This window comes from Muntiacus reevesi, chromosome 2, assembly GCF_963930625.1.
Source record: "Muntiacus reevesi chromosome 2, mMunRee1.1, whole genome shotgun sequence".
NCBI classification, from domain to species: Eukaryota; Metazoa; Chordata; class Mammalia; order Artiodactyla; family Cervidae; genus Muntiacus; species Muntiacus reevesi.
In genome coordinates this window covers 177,315,989-177,335,961 of record NC_089250.1, presented here as the reverse complement: position 1 = coordinate 177,335,961, position 19,973 = coordinate 177,315,989, and the positions used below count along the sequence as shown (strand labels likewise).

Below are 19,973 nucleotides of genomic sequence, written 5' to 3'. Positions count from 1 at the left end.
AGACTTTGCCTTGCAAGGCAAAGGACACGGGTTCGATCCCTGGTCTAGGAAGAGCCCACATGTCTCAGAGAAACTACACCGGTGGGCCACAACTAAGGAACCCAAGCTCTGGAGCCCTTGAGCTGCAACTACTGAGCCCACACGCCACAACTACTGAAACCCCGCATACTAGAGCCTGTGCTTCGCGGCAAGAGAAGCCACGGCAATAAGAAGCCTGCACAAGACAACTCAAGAGTAGCCCCCACTCGCCACAACTAAAAAAGCCCGCGCACAGCACCCAAGACCCAGCACAGCCAATAAATAAATAATTTTTTTAAAAGAGGGTATGTTGTAGTTGATCAGACTTCCCCTATAAGAAGAGGCTTTTATCAGATATGACTGCAAACACCACAAAATGAATCCAGTTGGTTATAGGCTGAATTTCATCCCCCAAGTTCATATGTTGAATTCCTAACTCTTGTACCTCAAAATGTGTCTGTGTTTGCAGATAAGGCCTTAAAAGGGATGGTTAAATTAAAATGAGGCTGTGAGAGTGGTCCCTAATCCAATCTAACTGGTGTCTCTACAGGAAGAGGACATTTGGACACAGAGGACAACCAGGAACTCACGTGCATGGATGATAGACCATGGAGGACATGGTGCCAAGGACAGAGGCTTTCAGGAGAAACCAGCTCTGCCGACACCTTGGCCTCAGACTTGCTAGCCTTCAAAACTGTGTGAAAATAAATGTCTATTGTTTAAGCCACCCAGTCTGTGGTATTTTTTATGGCAGCCCTAACAAAATTACTCATTGCCGTAGTAAAATTTCATCAGAATGCTTTAAGAGGCTCTTCATTCAAGATGTGTTAGGAGCTGGGTACTTGGCCTTGGCCAAGGAGAGCAAATGTGGGGAGGCAGCGATTGATTGGGAAGACCAAACATCAGTTTAAAACTGGCCACTGTCTTCCTCTCTCCAGGCCAAGTCTATCCTGACACATCGGGCCACTCAGGACTGAGGAGACTGAGCCCGACTGGGCAATTAATATCTTGCAGTCACATCGTGGACTCCTACCCGAAGCCCTCTGAGAGTATCTGCACTGTGCGGTGGGACCCTGGATAACAAACGCAGGGGAGCAGGTGACAGCCTGCTGGGGGATGGAGGTTGGTCCAGACGACTGTCCCTCCCCGTGACACGAGAGCTGAAGCTGACCAATGTCATAATGGAATTTTGAGGGCGGGCCTGATGACTAGCATGGGGTCATCAACTTGGCTAGTGCATTATTAATCAGGGTGATGCGTGCTGGCTGTGGTGCTAAACGACCTGCAGTTTCAGTGGCTTAACATAATAAAGTTTTATTTATTGCCTACATCACAGTTCAGCATGTGTTGAGTGGATTTCCTGGGTCGGGGGTGAAGGCTAACTCCAGGAAAAGATGCTGGGTTCCAGATCCTTCTATCTTGTGATGCCAACATCTTAAACATGTGGTCACTTCTGTAAAAGCCATTACATCAATAGAAGGGGAAGAGACTGCCAGAGGATTGTGCAGGAATGTTTTAAGGGCATGGTCTAGAAGTGACCTGCATTTCTTCTGCATGCTTTTCAAAGCCCAGGACAAACTTCAAAGGAGCCTGGGAGATGTTACTGTCCCCGTGCTCAGGTGGAGGAAGCCGTGGGGTGAGCAAAGGGCATTGTCCCTAACACAGACAAAGACACTCATTTTCCTACCCAGTTTGCAAATGCTGGGGTGCTGGGGAACATGGTGAGGTGGGGAGTCAGCCTCCAGAGGGTCGAGAATGCTGGCTGACACAGCTGTTTCAAAACAAGTTTAGAGGAGGAGAGTTGGCTTAGCGGCAAACAGGGAAAAAGCTGGGGGCTTACTTACCCATGGATCTGGGGTAAATTAAGGATGAGGTTTGTTGGGGTTGCTCTTTGGAGAGGAGTATGGTGTGATGAGCAGCATTGGGGACTGTAAATCCCGTGGCCATGTCATAGGAAGCATTAGCGGTACAACAGTGGAGAACAAAGTATCAGCCATCACGTCCAGATGCAGGCAGGCTTGACTCTCTGCTCAGCCCCTGGCACAAGCCTTGGCCTGACATTGCGTGCAGAGCTGTGAGCCAAGTGCTGGCGGGAGTCTCTCCCAATGTCCCTGCTTCCACCGGAGAAGTGAGGTCAGCCCACTGGTGCACCTCGTCTTTCTCGAGTTCCTTTCCCCTTGGTCTTGTTTCCCCTCTACTCACTTGAAAGTTATTTTACCTTCTTTTGTTCATCGAGGTAAACCACCTCCAGCCCTGCCAAGAATAAGACCACACCCATCCTTAAAGAAACGTGATAGAGATTTGGAGAAGCCACCCTTCCCATCCCTTATACCTGCTGCTCTTTCCCTAATAGTCAAGGTAGCTTTAGGAAATTGGGGTGTGTGTGAGGGGGTTGGCAGTGGGAGATTTAGCCTTAAAAGAGCACTTTCTGGTCTTTCAGCCTGCTAAGTAGATTTTAGTGTGTCTGTTGAAAAGACCAAGGTCTGAAATACAAACCATTTGTGTCTCTGTGTGTGTGTGCGTGTGGGCCAAGTTGGGGATTCAGGAATTGAAAAAAAAAATTGCAAAAGCTGATGGTTTAAACCATAAATCATAGAGTGGGACTGTCTGAACTGGGACCATGAGCCTCTTTCACACCCCAGAGAAGTAAGAGTTTGAGCAGCAGGTGAGGAGGGAGGCTCAGTAGGAGCAGACTCATCCCCCCAACTCAGAACCTGGCCCCCAGGAGCCAAGCTCAGTCCAGTTATGGCAAAACACAGGAGGCTGCCTTTGGCACCTTGGACCCTGGGCCGGCTTGAACTGCTCTCAGCGGCACACACACCTCCCTCCATGCCCTTCACTGCTCCTGGGAGCACCATCAGAGTGGGACGGTCAGGGGGCTGCACAACCTCACAGTGTCCGGTGTGACAAACAACAAATTGTGTCTCCCAGGGGCCTCTCCCTCTGGGCCCCGGGCTTTGGGCGAGTGCTCGGAACCACATCAGAATGCCAGGCTCTGGGTGCCCCTCCTCCTGACCGCAGAGTTTGCAAACTGCTAACCCTGCAGATTCTGGAGCTCCGTCCGTAGCAAGAGGAGTTGCGTGGTGGCTCGGGGACCAGAGGAGCCCACGGAGCCCGGTGCCAGGACAGGGGCCACCTTGCTTCCCAGACGCCCATTCCAGACCCCTCCCACCCGCCTCGTGGAGACACGAGGTAACCTTTCCGCCTGCCTGTTGGCTTCCGTGGCGGCCCTCTGGGTTGACCATCCTAACGAGGCTGTCTTTCCTGGCCCCTCTTTCCTGCTGCCCCTGTGATGCTGGAAAGCCTCTGCCTCTTCTCTTTTTATGCCCTCTTGCTCTTCCTAAGGAATCGCATCTGTCCTGGGCGACCTTGCAGGGCTGTGAGGCTGCAGCTTTGTGGCTAGAATTTCTTCCCTCTTCCTTTGAATACATGTTTTCTTGAACTTACACCAGGAGACGGCTTGCCAGGAAGGAATTTTATTAATAGATTTGCCTTTGAGTCTGGGAGATGAAGGGCGTCCACTGCGAGCTCCTGCTACGCTACAGGCATCTCCTGTTCTCACAGCGGCAACTTCATTCATCCTGGCCTCGCTTTTTTTTAAACTTTTAATTTCATTTTGAAGTATAGTTGATTAGCAATGTTGGGTTGGTTTCAGGTGTATAGTGAAGTCATTCAGTTATACATATATATATATATATATATATATATATTCTTTTTCAAATGCTTCATCCTGGGCTCATTCTTAATTGGTGGGGCATTTTTAACATATTGCTATTTTCATTCCAGATATGACACCTTATTAGGTACCCATGTATTGAGTGTCTACCCAGCACCCATGTCCCTTTCTAGTACTTTCTAGTATTATCCAGGTCTCCATCTGGAGTCTTCCTCTCCCCTGAGCAGCCCCTATGATTTGGGAGAAATTGATCCTCCCTGCAGCCTCAGGGGCAGGGGCAGGGGGCGCTTGTTCAACTCACTAAAAGGCAAAGTTCATTTTCCCAGCCTCCAAACTGGGTGCAGGAGTTAGCCTCTGCCTCAAGCCAACCAGGGTGAATCTTAGTACTCCTATTTGGAATCCTGGGTAAACCTCCCTACTCTCCCCCTCATTGGAAGTGAATGTGGAAGTGTGAATACCTAGATGTAGCTGGCAGCGATTCCAGAAGGAAGGCTGGTTTGAGGATGAAGCTGATACTCAGCTGACGGAGTGAGGGACAAAAAGGACCTCTGTCCTTGATGATGCCATTGAGCTGCTGGTTCAAACCATTCCTGAAGCCTGCCCTGTCTCTGGATATTCCAGTGGCAGAGGTCAAGTCTCCTTTGCTTGCTGAACTCCATTTCAGTTGGGCTTACTATTACTTGCAACATAAGGAACTCTGATACCCCAACACTTTTCAGAGATCAGAAATTCTTCCCACTTTGTTCTCCTGTATTGATTACATTCACTAACTTTGAGGACTGTGTCTGTATGAGTGGCCAATGTTGACTGAATGTTCTTCATGTGCATTATCTCATTTAACCCTTACAACAACCTTTGTAGTCTCTTATCCTTACTTGAACTGATGAAGAAACAGGCTCAGAGAGGTTAAATAAAAACTACACAGCTAGAAGAGATTGGAACCCAAGAAGCCAGATTCCTGAGCCCATCTTCTTCTTTTTTAAAAAAAATTTATTTATTTGGTTGCCCCAGGTCTTAGTTGCAGTATGTGGCATCTTTAGCTGTAGCATGTGAATTCTTAGTTGCGGCATGGAGGATCCCTGACTAGGGTTCCAACCTAGGCCCCTTGCATTTGCAGGTGGATTATTAACCACTGGGCCGCCAGGGACATCTGATAACTTTTAGGTATAGGTATACATACACTCTCATTTGAGAGATACCACAGCTGGTGGTGAACTGCAGGATTGGTAACCAGAGTAACAGAGCATTTGGGGTGAGGAGAGCTGAAGAGGGCATCGGCTCAAGATCATTCAGAAACAATCAGGAATGGAGGTTCTGCCCTGACAACCCCTTTGACCTTGGAGCTGAACTCACTTACCTTAAGGGGAAGCAATCAAGGTAGCCAAGGCCAACTGGAGAGTGTAAGCTGGCCAAACCTACGTTATCTTCCAGCTGGTTAATGGTGAAATGGTATGGCCCAACCTACTGGGCAGAAGAATTTTTGTTTTGGTTGCTATCCAGGATACAGATTTTCCTTCGGATGGAATGCATCCTTATTCTTTCATTTGTTCAATGTGGATATTTGTTCAATATCCACATTTTTACTTGAGAATCTATTTATGAACAAGGCAGGGCTTCCCAGGAGGCACTAGTGGTAAAGAATCCACCTACCAATGGAGGAAACACAAGAGATGTGGGCTCAGCCCCTGGGTCAGGAAGTCTCCCAGAGTAGGAAATGGCAGCCCACTCCAGCATTCTTGCCTGGGAAATCCCATGGACAGAGAAGCCTGGTGGGCAGAGTTCAGACATGACTGAGTGCACAGACACACATGTGAACGCGGCACTAAGACAGCTGCTACTGATACAATAGTAAGCAAATACAGAACCAGCGCTTGCCCTCCAGCAAAAATACTGTCATTATGTTCTTTTAAATTTTTTCCTTTATTCTTCCATTGTAAAATTCTTCCTGACCAACAAATCACTGTTTGCAAACAAGGACCATGTGCTATATTTGCCTTTGCAAGGCAAATATGAAGTCCTGTACATCATTTCCAACTGCTGCTTCAGTCATTCCCTTGGGGATAAGAGATGGTGGTATACAAGTCAGTTGAGTCTGTCAACCGATCTCGTAGCAGGTAAAAAGTGACACCACAGGTCCAGTTTCAGGGGCTGACAGGAGGGCTTCGGAATGCTCCAAGAGGGATTCTCTGCTACAGGCTTTACAGGTGATATACTCCTTCTTATCCACTTGAATTAAACTTTTGGTTTCAGGCAGTGTTTTCATATGCTATTTATAAACTCGTGTCAAGGTTCATGCTTGGAGATTTTGAAGAAGAGAAGGAAAAAAATAAAATACCAGTAACACATGAGTTTCAGGAACAAACTGATCACTGAGATATATGTTCTGAGAAAATAATTCAACTGAAGAAAAAGCCTATGCATATGAATATTTGTAAATCTCTATAATACTAAAAAGTAGGAAATGGTACAAATGTCCAATGATAAGGTTAGATTAAGTTCACTATGTCATATCCTTGAATAAAAATTATAACTATCCAGGTAGAGGAAAAGCATAAAGAATCAACCTGCCAATGGAGGAGATGCAAGAGACTTGGGTTCAATCCTTGGGTTGGGAAGATTCCCTGGAGGAGGGCATGGCAACCCTCTCCAGTATTTTTGCCTGGAGAATCCCATGGACAGAGGAGCCTGGTGGGCTATAGTCCATGGGGTTGCAAAGAGTCAGACACAACCGAAGTGACTTAGCATGCACTCACGCAAGGGAAATATTAAACAAGAATCCTAGCTTCATTCTAATTGGTTTTGAAAAATTACTGTGATAAGGAAGATAGGATTATCCTCATTGGATGAGATCAATAAAGACCCACTCCTATTCTCCAAAGAAGACACATAGATGGCAAAGAGGTGCATGAAAAGATGCTCAACATCACTAATTATTAGAGAAATGCAAATCAAAACCGCAATGAGATATCACCTCACACCGGTCAGAATGGCCACTACTAAAAAGTCTACAAACAATAAATGCTGGAGCGAGTGTGGAGAAAAACGATCCCTCTTACACTGTGGGTGAGAATGTAAATTGGTGCTGCCATGATGGGGAACAGTATGGAGGTTCCACAAAAAACTAAAAATAGAGCTACCATGTGATCCAGAAATTCCACTCCTGGGCATATATCCAGAGAAAACCACAGTTTGAAAGGATACATGCAACCCAGTGTTCATTGTGGCACTGTTAACAACAGAAAAGACACAGAAGCAACCTAAATGTCTAGTGATGTTCAACATCACTAGAAACCAGAGTTGTAATTAAGACAGCCCAGCACAGCAATCAAGCACACTGATTCTTTAGCCAATGGCCTGGGTTTGAATCGTGGCTCTCATACATTTTAACTCTATGGCCTGACAGGAAATTGTTTAACTTCTCTAGGCCTCTATTTCCTCATGTATAAAAGTGGTATAATAATAATAATAATAATAATACTTAATTCATAGTAAGTATGAGAGCTTGCGCCTTGGAAGAAAAGCTATGACCAACCTAGGCAGCATATTACAAATCAGAGACTTTTTTCAGTAGTCATGTATGGATGTGAGAGTTGGACTATAAAGAAAGCTGAGCGCCGAAGAATTGATGTTTTTGAACTGTGGTGTTGGAGAAGACTCTTGAGAGTCCCTCGGACTGCAAGGAGATCCAACCAGTCAATCCTAAAGGAAATCAGTCCTGGGTGTTCATCGGAAGGGCTGATGCTGAGGCTGAAACTTCAATACTTTGGCCACCTGATGCAAAGAACTGGTTCACTGGAAAAGACCCTGATGCTGGGAAAGATTGAAGGCAAGAGGAGAAAGGGATGACAGAGGATGAGATGGCTGGATGATATCACGGACTTGATGGACATGAGTTTGAGCAAGCTCCGGGAGTTGGTGAAGGATTCCTGGGGTGATGGACTCCTGAACTTCCACAGGAAAGCCAGGCATGCTGCAGTTCATGGGGGTTGCAGTCAGGACACGACTGAGCAACTGAATTGAACTGAACTATCTCGTAGAGTTACTATAAAAACTAAATGATAAATATTAAAAAACTTTAAACTACCTAGAACAGTACCTGGAACATAGTAAACACTACGTAAGTGTGTGGTGAACAAATAAATAAAATGCCATTTAACTCATCAGAATGTATATATTAAAGGAGCTAATCTGGGAATTCCCTAGTGGTCCACTGCTATGGCCTGGGTTAAGGGTTCAATTCCTGGTCGGGGAACAGAGATTCTACAAGCATTGTGGCGTGGCCAAACCAAGACAAAAAGGACCTGATCTCTCAAATGCTTGCAAGGGTTTGGAGAAACAGGCTCTTTCAGATATTTGAATTGGAAGAGCAATTTAATACTATTTATTAAAACTAAAAATGCATAGGGTTGCAAAGAGTCAGACACAGCTTAGTAACTAAATGACAACGACAACAATGCCTATATATTCTGGGGCCCAGGAATTCTACTTCCTGTAGCTGTCCTAGAAAAATATACCTACTTGTGTGTAATGAACTTCATGAAGGTATTTTCACTGCAACACAGTTTGCAATAGCAAAACCTGAAATTGACTTAAATGTTTAGTAATAGGACCGTTACATTTAAGGTTGCAAATTGGAACCCCTTAGGCTAAATTTGTCCTGCAGGTATGTTGTGCTTAGCCTGAATACTGTTTCATAATCTTGAATTAGTTGCCAATATTAAAAAATTAGATTTATGTCATAAAGATCCGTGTTTTCAAATATTCTTAAAACACTGGCATTCAAGTTGACAATCCTTTGGTCTGTGTAAATAGCTATTTTTGCTTAGAACAAAACACACCTGCTCCACTTTATCACATTATTGAATTGTTACTTGCATATCCCCTGTAGGCACTAGAGTTTGAGAGCTTGGCAGATGAGTTAGGGCTCTGCCAAATAATGAATTGTACATGTGAGGTAAATACAACATAGCAGATGATTATGTAGTGGTGTGAAGGATCACCAGGACATACTCTGGGGTTAAAAAAAAAAAAAAGAGCAAGCAAGAGGAAGAACTGTTATGTATATGATAATGCTATTTTGGTAAACAAAAAACTATGTATTTGTATGTACACACTACAATGTAAACTATGAAGTTCAGGGATTTTTCCATTTTATTGCTATGTTCCTAGTGCCTAAAACAGTCCCTGGCATATATTGGGTTCTTAATATATATTTTAAAAATTTTATTTTGGCTGCACTGGGTCTTTGTTGCAGCACACAGGGTTTCTCCAGTCCCTGTGCACGGGCCTTCTCTTATTGCAAATGGAGTACAGGCTCAGTTGACCCACAGCAAGTTGGATCTTAGTTCCCCTACCAGGGACCGAACCCACATCCTCTGTGTTTGGATTCTCAACCGTTGGACCATCAGGGATGTTCCTCAATTTCTTGTTGTTGTTTAGTGGCTAAGTCATGTTCGACTCTTTTTGAGACCTGCCAGGACTGTAGCCTGCCAGGCTCCTCCCTCCATGGGATTTCCCAGGCAAGAATACTAGAGTGGGTTGCCATTTCCTTCTCCAGGGGATCTTCCCGACCCAGGAATAGAACTCATGTCTCATCTCCTGCTTGGCAGGCAGATTCTTTACCACTGAACCACCTGGGCTTCCCAGTCTCTCAATACGTTATGTTTAATAAGTACATAGAAGAGGGCCTCAGAGGATGAGATGGCTGGATGGCATCACTGATGCAATGGACACGAACTTGGGCAAGCTTCAGGAGGTGGTGAGGGACAGAGAGGCCTGGCATGCTGCAGTCTATGGGGTTGTGAAAAGTCGGACATGACTGGGCAACTGAACAACAACAATGTATAAATGTATAAAGAGTTGTGAAAGATACACACTAAGTAAGTGATTAATTCTGTCAAACTACTGATATTTGGGAGGGGTGGTGGTCAAGGGAGGTTTTCGTTCTGTATAGTTTGACTCTTTTACAAGGAGAAGACAATATAGTATTACTTGCATCAGTTTAAAAAAATGAAAGAAAAGCAGTCCAGCACAAAATACCCTAGTAATCAAACCAAGATTTAAATTGAGGTTCAACTAAAACCATCTAAAGAAAAATGAATGGGGTTAAAAATAAAACTCTGCACTTATGAGTGAAGAAAGCTAATCAAAATACTTAACTACCAGCTCAGAATTAACCAGCAGGGTGATGAGTCCGCTGAAAACACGGATGAAATCCAGCCACTCCACACACTTGATGAGGCTCCATCCATAACCACAGTCCTCCCTGGTGCTATCATATTTTCTGATTTTTGGGTTTTGTTTCTCGATTCTGTGTCCTCAAGTTCATGAATGCCTTTCACATAATGTATCAGAAAGTGACCAGCTTGGGAAGTCTTTTAAAAAGGAAAAAAAAAAAAAAAAGAATTAATAAGCTGGGGGTAGGTAGCAAAGACAGGCAAAGAGAAGCGCTTTAATGTCAATGTTTGGAGATCACAGACATTTCCCCTCAAAGGGAGGATAGGCCTGCCTCATGTTTTCAGAGGCATCGAGAATAGACCGGTCTCAGCAGATTCTGAGGTGTCAGGGCAAAGGAACACACCACGGGGGCTTTCTCAATGCTATGTTTGGAAGCAGCTTTTCTCTCTCCAGGTTCAACTATCATTAAACAACCTTCCTTCTTATCCTCCACGTTTGGAGTCAAACAATCCTCAACCACCCAGGGGCAGGATGTTCAGAGCTGTTCCGAGACAGCAGGAGCAAAGACACTGGAAAGGTGAGACGGGTCCAAACGGCGCGACCGGCAGAAAGCAAAGCAAACTCTGTTCATCACGAAGACACAGTGTACGAACGCCAAGGTGAGCCTGTCCCGGGCCGCCCCGGCCCCCGCAAGGCTGGGAGCCCGGCCCTGACTGGGCTCTACTCAGGTCGGCGGGCGGCTAGGTCTGCTTCACAACATCAGCGTCCTCACCCGCACCAGGCCTGGGACAGTCTTTTGTTAGATTTTTGGCAACGGCTCTCCAAAGCTGAACCTCCGGCCGTCGGTCTGAAAGTGCCCAATCAGGAAACTAGAGACACCTCAGAGAGAGCAGAACACCACATACAGCTGCGCCCCCGCAGCCTCCTGCAAGCACTTCCGTCGGAAGTCGAGCGGGCCAACGATGGCGTCTCTGTTGACGTCACGTGCCCGCCGGAAGTCTGGGGACGCGCCCTCGAGGCGCCGACCAGGGCGCAGCTGGTTGTTTGCCATCCCGGCGGTAAGTCAGCCTCCGCTGGGGTGTTAGGTACCCGGGCTGGCGCAGGGCCGTACGTCTCCCTGTCTGACCAGTCCTTTCCCGTTGTGTGTGGGGTTGCCCGGCGCACCGGCACCCTCCGTGTCCCCTCCGATCTTTCCAACCCCGCCCCCCGCCCTGCTTTGGCTCTGGGGGAAATGGCCGGAGCCGCTGGGATCTTCGGACGGAGTGTAGCCTCGGGAATGCCCTTCTATTGGGTCCCCAGGTGGGCTCCTTTAGCATGGGGATAAACACCGAGATCCAAGTCTCTTGGGTTATTTCTTCCCGATTAGCTTTTTTGCCCTCTCGAGATCTTAAAATTCCCATTCACCCTGCGGGGGCACAACATCCTCTGACTTTCACATTATTTCCCACAGTAGCGTCTGCCCCCGACTCTTAGTCTGTCATATCGTGTGTGTTGAATTGGTGTCTCTGCAGCCAGATCCAGCCTCCTAGGGGAACCATGTCTCCTGTAACTTTGGGTGCCGCTTGTTGCGCCAGGCACACGCCGCTGCACAAGAGGAGATGCCGTTTGAGTTCTCCGTGAATGTTCGGAGGAGAAATGCCAGAGCTGCCGGCTGAAGGCTCTCCAGACAAAAGAAATATGTAGGCTGGGGACCCCGAATCACCTCGTGAGAATTACTGCTCTTTGTTTCTTCTGCCCTGTCTCGTGGAGAGTTTCCAGTTTGGTTATCTCAGTTGGAAGTTCTGCCCAGAATCATATCTGCCAAGGCCCAGAGTAACCGTTTCCAGTTTCTTAATACAGGCCTGTGTGTTGACCCTGGTCCCCCAGTGTGGTCCCTGATTGTTGGGGGTCCCTGGCCTGGCCTGGAGGGTTGCTTCATGAGACGCCATTACTGATCCTGGCCCCTGACCTCCTCTGCTGGACCCTCTTTCCAATAGTATTGTCAGCAGATTCTCTTGGGTACATTTCATATCAGTGTGCTATCTGAGGGAAGACGGCTGCTTTCTGCATATTCTTTCCCACTGATTTGGGGATTTGCAGGCAGGAAATGCCACAAGGCAGACCACAGTGGTTTGATTAGGAAACTCTTGAAGGGTGCCCAGGTGAGTAGCTCCACTGAGAGGTAGTTTGTGCTTGAAAACTGAAGAATTCTGTTTGAGGAGCCACGTAGGGAGTCAGTGTCTGAGAATATGTGTTGGAATATACCCCTCAGTAGTAGTCACACTCTTTCTGTTCTTTCATAGCCCCAGGATGGACTTTCTGGTTCTCTTCTTACTCTACCTGGCGTTGGTGCTGCTTGGTTTTGTGATGATCTGCGTAGGCTCGAAAACCCATTACTTGCAAGGCCTGACCAGCAGAGGAGCACAGGTAACAGTGATGCTTGGAGAACACTTGAATACCACCAGTCTAAAAGGCTTGGGCTTCTCAGGTGGTGCTAGTGGTAAAGAATCTGCCTGCCAATGCAGGAAACAAAAGAGATGTGGGTTCGATCCCTGGGTCGGGAAGATTCCTTGGAGGAGGGCATGGCAACCCACTCCAGTGTTCTTGCCTGGGAAATCCCATGGACAGAGGAGCCTGGTCGGCTACAGTTCATGTGGTCACAAAGAGTTGGACACGACTGAGCGCGCACACACACCCCCCCATAGGCTCACCAATTTTCCATCAGAACAAAAAAGTGATGCGATTTTTATTCGTTCGTTCACTTGTTCTTTCATTTATGGCAGTTGTGGTATATTCCAAAGGTAGCATTCTCAAGACTAGCTGTTTTTCTCCGGATTTGATGCCTGTAATTGGGCATGGATGTGAGAAATGTATGTCTGGAGGGCCCTGATGGGTGAAACTGGGAGTTGTGTGAACAGAAAGCTGAACATCAGGCTGCCCACACTCCTCCAGGGATCAGAGTGAGCAGAATTGGGGTGAAACGCCTTGGGAGGGAGTTGGCTGGGAGGGACCTGGGCTAATGCCCAGTGGAGTCTGGGACTTAGGATTGAACGCAGGGCAGGGAAAGGTTTTGTTAGCAGTTCACATTAGTATCACCTGATCCAGCCCCTCTGCTCACCTCCCTTTGCCTGAAGACCCCCAGTTGGTGCCTTGTGTGAGGTCAGGGTGGAAACGGAGGAGCGGGCATCTAAGGAAGGCCTGCTGCAGGTGGCCCTCCTCTATCCTCACTTTAATCAGTTTTCTGCTCATAAGCAGAAACACACCTTAATACTACCAATACTGCTGGCTGAAAGTGAAGTATCTGGTTTGTTTAAGAGTTGGGGGCGGGTAACGAGAAATGAAACTGAACCTTTCTCTTTTGTTTTAGATATTTTCATATCTAATTCCAGAATGTCTTCAGAGAGTCATGCTAAGAGTGCTTCATTACCTCTTCCATACAAGGTATTTCTATTTCAGAGTTTTAAGTATTAGTAGTATCTTCTTTTCTGTTTAGCCTGTTAGCTGTTGCTATCCTCTGGCTTCAGGAGGTTCCTTGTTTGTTTCCAGTGTGTTACGGTGCACGATGCTGGAGGGATCAAGAGTCCTGGGTTCAGACCCTCTACTCATGGATAATCTGCCTTATATCTTTGGGGTTTCAACATACCTAATTTTAAATAAACATATTTAAAGAATGATAAAATGCTGACATGCATTTCTATAAAAAGAAATGTATCTAATACTGAGACCTTAATTCCCAACAAAGATGATGATGATAATTGATAACATTTATTGAATACTGTGTGGGAGGCAGTAGGTGAAAGGTTTTACATGATTACTGTTATCTCAAGCCCAAAAGAAGTGGTGTCCCTTGGTTCACTTTCCATAGCATCAGTTTGGTTCAGTCGCTCAGTTGCGTCTGACTCTTTGCGACCCTATGGACTGCAGCACACCAGGCTTCCCTGTCTGTCACCAGCTCCCGGAGCTTGCTCAAACTCATGTCCATTGAGTCGGTGATGCCATCCAACCATCTCATCCTCTGTCATCCCCTTCTCCTCCTGCCTTCATTCTTTCCCAGCATCAGGGTCTTTTCCAGTGAGTCAGTTCTTTGCATCAGGTGGCCAAAGTATTGGAGTTTTAGCCTCAGCAGCAGTCCTTCCAATGAATATTCAGGACTGATTTCCTTTAGGGTGGACTGGTTGGATCTCCTTGCAGTCCAAGGGACCCTCAAGAGTCTTCTCCAACACCACAGTTCAAAAGCATCAATTCTTCGGCGCTCATCTTTCTTTATAGTCCAACTCTCACATCCATACATGACTCCTGAAAAGACCATAGCTTTGACTAGATGGACCTTTGTTGGCAAAGAAATGTCTCTGCTTCTTAATATGCTGTCTAGGTTGGTCATCATAGCTTTTCTTCCAAGGAGTAAGCATCTTAATTCCATAGCATGGTACAAGTTTTTCACAGAGAAACCCCTGTGAACAAGTCGTCTACCTATTTCTTTCAGAAACAACACCTTCGTTATCCTGCATCTCATCTTGCAAGGGATGGTTTATAGCGAATACACCTGGGAAATATTTGGCCTCTGTCAACAGCTGGAGTTCTCTTCATATTACCTTTTTCTGCCTTATCTGCTGCTGATTGTAAACCTGTTTTTTTTCGCCCTAACTTGTGTAACTAACCCTGGTAAGTAGAGGCTCTTAGTATAGAAACCGGTGACAGCTCACTGTCAGACTCGTTGACAGTGTTACAGACAAGTAGTGATCCCTCTGAGGGCTCTGCAGAAGATTTGATATGTAAGGTGTGCACCAACTTTCAGGTTTGTTTGTTTTACATTTTATTTATTTATTTATGGCAGTGTGGAGTCTTCGGTGCTACTCGGGCTTTTCTCTGGTTACGGCGAGCGAGGACTCTGCTTCATTGTGGTGCTCGGGCTTCTCTTGTTGCTGAGCACAGGCTCTAGGGCCCATGGGCTTCAGTGGTTGCGATTCCTGGGCTCTAGAGCACAGGCTCAGTAGTTGTGGTGCATGGGCTTCATTGCCTGTGAGGCATGTGGGATCTTCCCAGACCAGGGATCAAACCCATGTCTCCTGCGCTGGCAGGCGTATTCTTTACTGAGTTACCAGGGAAGCCTGATCTTTCAGTGTTTTGTGTTTTCTCATTTTATCTTTTTCCTTCTTCATGCACACAGGTGTGCTTTATTTTCTTTTTTTTTTTAACTGTAAGTATTTTTTGCTTCTTTGCCTCACAGATTATTTAAAACTATTTAAAAATGGCCATACACTTTTATTTTTTGATACTTTCACTTAATTGTATTATGTACAGAGCTTTCAGTCTGTATGATACATTTTCTTTTAAAATGGTTAGTGATATTTGCATTATGCCCAGGTATGTGGTCAGTTTGTATAAATAATCCATGTGTTCTTCAAGAGTATTTATCGTCTAGTTCTTAGATACAGGCAACTGTATAAGTCCATTAGATCAAGATGTTAATTATGTTGAGATCTTTTATATTCATGCTTTTTTTGATTGATTACTGAGAGAGTATGTGATCTCATTCTAATGGTAGGTTTGACAGATTTTTTTCCTTCACATATTTTGAAGCTGTTAAATATTTGTGTGTGTATAATAGTTACATATACTCAGGAGTATTCAAGTTTAGAATTAGTATTATCTCTTGATTCTTTTTTCTAAATATAATGAGCCTCTCTGTTACTAGTAATGCACTGTTCTCAGGGCCTTTCTGTCTGATACTATTACACTGTTTTTTGCTGGATACTTGCTGGGTACTTTTTCCCCATTCTTTTAGCCTCTATTTTTGAAAAACTAAATGTGCACTCACTAATGAATAGATAAATAAAATGAGATATATCTCTTCAGCGGAATGTTACTCAGCCATAACTAGGAATAAGTACTTATACATACTGTAACATGGAGGAACCTTGAAAACATGCTCAATGGAAGAAGCCAGGTAAAAAAGACCACATATTGTATGATTCCATTTATAGAAAGTATTCAAAAAAGGCAAATCCATAGAGACAGAAAGTAGATTGGCAGTTGCCAGGGACTGTGGGACTAGAGAGAAATGAAGAGTGACTGCTAAAGGATTTCTTGTTAGGGAGATGCAAATGTTCTAAAGCTGATTGTGATGGTAGTACAACTCTGTGACTATAAAAACCATTGAATGGTACCCTGTAAACAAGTCAGTTGGTTTTATGAACTATATCTCAATAAAGCTGTTAATTTAAAAAATAAATTATTTGGAATGCTAAACATAGCAATTTTAGTATTTTGCCAGGACAGATTGCTTGAACACCCAGTCGACTATATAGCTCAAAACTAACACTTGTCCTTCCTTTTTTCAGGTACCATAACAAAAGCAAATGAATTCCTGTTCCTTCAAGTTTATGAATTTGATGAAGTGATGTTCCCAAAGAACGTGAGGTGCCCTACTTGTGATTTAAGGAAACCAGCGCGGTCCAAGCACTGCAGTAAGTCTGGCCCTGGCCCCTCCAGCTCCGCCCTCACCCAGCAGACAGCATCCTCTGTCAGAGGATGTTACATACGTCTAGAAGCGGCCATTGCAGGTAGGGGCCTGGTCATGGTTTCTTTAAGATACCCGAGGTGAAGCCTTGGGTTCTCGTGAGCAGCCTTCAGCTCTGGGTCCAACAGCCCGTCCTGGGCCCGGGGGCTGGGCTTGCTGCCCAAGAGATGCTTCTGTGGGATGTTGCCTTTGCTGACTTCAGTCCTGGCAGAGCCTATTCTCTTAGGCCATGCCCCAGATCCTGGATCACTGCTGTCCAACAGAAGTGTCCTGTGAGCCGCGTAGGGGATTTTAAATTTTCCAGTAACCGCATTGCAAAAGTAAACAAGAAATAGACAGAATTAGTATCATGTGTTTCATTTAACCTAACATACCTAAAACACCATCTTAATGTGTAATCAATATAAAAAATAAAAATATCACTCATGGAGTGTTTATATTCTCTATTCATACTAACTCCTTGAGATTCAGTGTGTTTTTTACATCATTGTTACATCTCAGTCAGTAAGCACCAGATTTTTATTGGATATTCTTGATGTGTATTTAGAGTTCATAAAATTTAGAGTTGGAGGAACTGATTCATGTATCCAAGCTCTTCTAGACATTTGCAATAGTTTTTCAGTGACTGAGTCAGTACCAGAACATCCTCGTCCTTTAATATCCACATCTACATTGACGGAATGGTTCATCTTTATGAAAAAAATTGATTTGACTTTGAAGCAGAAGCATCAGCTTTAAGATTACATCTAAATAAAGTCAGTTCACTAAGTATTGTGTCACCTCAGTGTTACATTGAACTCAAAGGAGCATTGCATAAATTGGAAAAGAAGTGTGAATTTATCAATGTCAACAAAGTATTCCTTGAGGTTTTTCTTGTAGCCACATTTCAAGGCCTCAGTCCCCACATGTGGCTACTGTATCGGCCGCTGTATTTACACCGTGGTTCTGAAAATGTGGCGGCAGCTGCCACTTCCTCCAGCCTTCAGTGCTCATGTCCGTGTGTCGTTACCGAGGATCAGCGCAGGCTTGTGGCTCCCCACTTGCCCTGCAGGTGTGTGTAACCGGTGTGTGCACCGGTTTGACCATCACTGTGTGTGGGTGAACAACTGCATCGGGGCCTGGAACACCCGGTACTTCCTCTGCTACCTCTCGACGCTGACGGCCTCGGCCGCCACCATGGCCGTGGTGAGCATCGTGTTCCTGGTCCGCCTGGTGGTGATGTCAGACGTGTACCTGCAGACTTACGTCGATGACCTCGGCCACTTGCAGGTTGTTGACGCTGTCTTTCTTGTTCAGGTAACTACTGCTCAGGTGACTGCATTGCGGGCTGTTTGTGGAACAGCGCCTGCCATCAAGGTGGTCTTCTGTCCATCACTATAGACCCTCTGTGGTACCCAGGATGCCCACATCCTCTTCCCCACGTCCCTAATGCCCGGCTACCGCTCACCTGTCCTCTCTGTCATTGTTATTGCATGATTGTTACCTCCATGGAATCCTACGGTAGCATTTTGGAGTTGGCTTTTTCCACTCAGTAGTTTCTTCGAGATCCATCCAGGCGGTTCCGTGCATCAGTAGTTCATTTTCTTACTGCCATACCGTATTCCATGGTGTGGATGGGTCAGTTTGTTTAATCAGTTACCCTTTGAGGGACATTTGGACAATTTCCAGTTTTGGACTATTACTGATGAGGCTGCTTTGAACTTCCATTTATAAGCTGCTGTATGAAAATAGGTCTTCAGTGTGATTGTGGATTGTATGATGAGTCCATTTTAGGTTGTTTTTGTGTGTGTGTGAATTATGCCCTCTAATTATTTATCTATTTGATGTTAGGATAACACATTGTAACTATGAGGCGACTGATGTGTTAACTAACCTTACTGTAACATTTCACCATATAATCATTATGTTGTATATTACATTGTACACCTTAAACTTTCACAATGTTACTTGTCAGTTATATCTCTATAAAGCTGGGAGTGAAAAGAAAATTTGAAATATCTTGGACAAAAATAAAATAGAAACTGGAAATTATTCCTCTCCCAACAATTTCACTCTCCAGATGCGAACACCTTTATAGTTTGTTTGTTGTTTATTTCAGGCTTTTTTTTCCCATGTATCTGTTTTATATGGCCATACACCTTCACAGAGTTAGCTTTATTTTTACACAAATAGGATTCCATGGTGACTTTTGCATCTTATCTTTCTCGTTGGGCAATATATTACCAGCATCTTTTCCAAATTTAATGCAGACATTGACCTCCCTTCAATGGCTCCTTATTGTTCCATAGCGTAACTACCCCAGAGTTTTATTCTACCTCCAGATGGACATTTAACTGGTTTCTTTTGGGAAGAGGGGCTGATGCTCAGTGAATACCTTTATATATTTATTTCTGTGGTCATACTGTTTTCAGAGAGAAACCGATCTCTTCTGTCTGCCTGGACTTTATGTTGATGCATAAACTAAGATCTGCATTTATTTTTGTTTATTTTCTGCACAGCCCCCTGGCATAGCACCACTTCCCAAGTGTCCTTCCCCTTCTCCCTCAATGTACGCGCTCCGTTTATCCCATGTGAAGTCCTTAGACACACTGGGATTTCCTCCTGGGCTGCTTGTCCATGTGATTTGTGTTTCTGATTATCTCCAGTGGGTCAGAGATGGGGGAGCCGGGTAGGCAGCTCTGCCACGCGTGTAGACAAGACCCTGGCTGGTGGGGTGACCCTGACTTCCGTCACAGCCTGGTTGTCTAACATGCTGCTTCTTCTTTGCCCCCAGTACCTGTTCCTGACCTTCCCAAGGATCATCTTCCTGGTGGGCTTTGTCGTGGTGCTGAGCTTCCTCCTGGGGGGCTACCTGTGCTTCTGTCTGTACCTGGCCGCCACCAACCAGACCACTAACGAGTGGTCCAAAGGCGACCGGGCCTGGTGCCAGCAGTGTCCCCACGTGGCCAGGCCCCCAGCAGCGGAGCCCCAGGCCTACCAGAACATCCACTCCCGTGGGCTCTGGGGCAACCTTCGAGAGATCTTTCTACCTGCTACTGCACGTTATGAGAGAAAGAAGAAATAGGGATGGGAAGAGTGTTACTGCCTTTTAAATATAGTATACATTTATTTATACATATGGATATGTTCTAAGCATTGGTTTGTTTTTCTGGTTTCTGCTGTGTTTTTGAGTTGGCTTTCAGTGGCTAAGGAGAGGAGGGGAAATGAGTATTTGCTGGGTGTCTAATCCTTGCCAGGTACCCTGCTAATAAACCCTTTTATCCTCTGTTCACTCAGCTGGCTGAACAGAGCATTTCTGAAGTCCTGGTGCCAAGGGACTCAAAGGTGACTTCTCAGAGGTTCCCCTTGACCTTGGTCTCCTGCTGGGCTCCTAGATGGGAGGGGCCTCATGGCTGGGTCCACCGATGTGCAGGAGGGTCCCTGTGATTTGGAGTTGTCCCTGGATGCACCCTCTTTGACGTCCTTTCCATCTTTCCCAGGGAAAGACCTTGGCTTTTTTTTTTTTACGTCCTGACCCACACCCAGTATCCTCACCTTGACCCACCTGCAGGCCAGGATGGGCCTTTTACAGGAAGCACATCCCTGTTGGTCTCTTGCCTGCCC

At 45.5% G+C, this 19,973-nt stretch overlaps 1 protein-coding gene across 3 annotated transcripts; it reads left to right on the top strand.

The window, feature by feature from the left end:
* Positions 1-10,843: 10,843 nt before the first annotated feature.
* On the top strand, positions 10,844-19,502 carry ZDHHC4 (zinc finger DHHC-type palmitoyltransferase 4). 3 transcript variants are annotated; one of them, XM_065923747.1, is made up of 8 exons: positions 10,844-10,929; positions 11,383-11,550; positions 12,154-12,277; positions 13,218-13,291; positions 14,334-14,512; positions 16,192-16,317; positions 17,422-17,666; positions 19,144-19,502. In XM_065923747.1, exons 2-8 carry the CDS (start codon positions 11,492-11,494, stop codon positions 19,432-19,434), a joined length of 1,098 nt encoding a protein of 365 aa, XP_065779819.1. In that variant the 5' UTR covers positions 10,844-10,929; positions 11,383-11,491; the 3' UTR covers positions 19,435-19,502. The 3 variants fall into 3 exon arrangements, with proteins under 3 accessions (XP_065779819.1, XP_065779821.1, XP_065779822.1); XM_065923749.1 differs by lacking the exon at positions 10,844-10,929 and having other exon boundaries at positions 11,406-11,576; XM_065923750.1 differs by lacking the exons at positions 10,844-10,929; positions 11,383-11,550 and adding an exon at positions 11,944-12,012.
* The last annotated feature ends 471 nt before the right edge of the window (positions 19,503-19,973 follow it).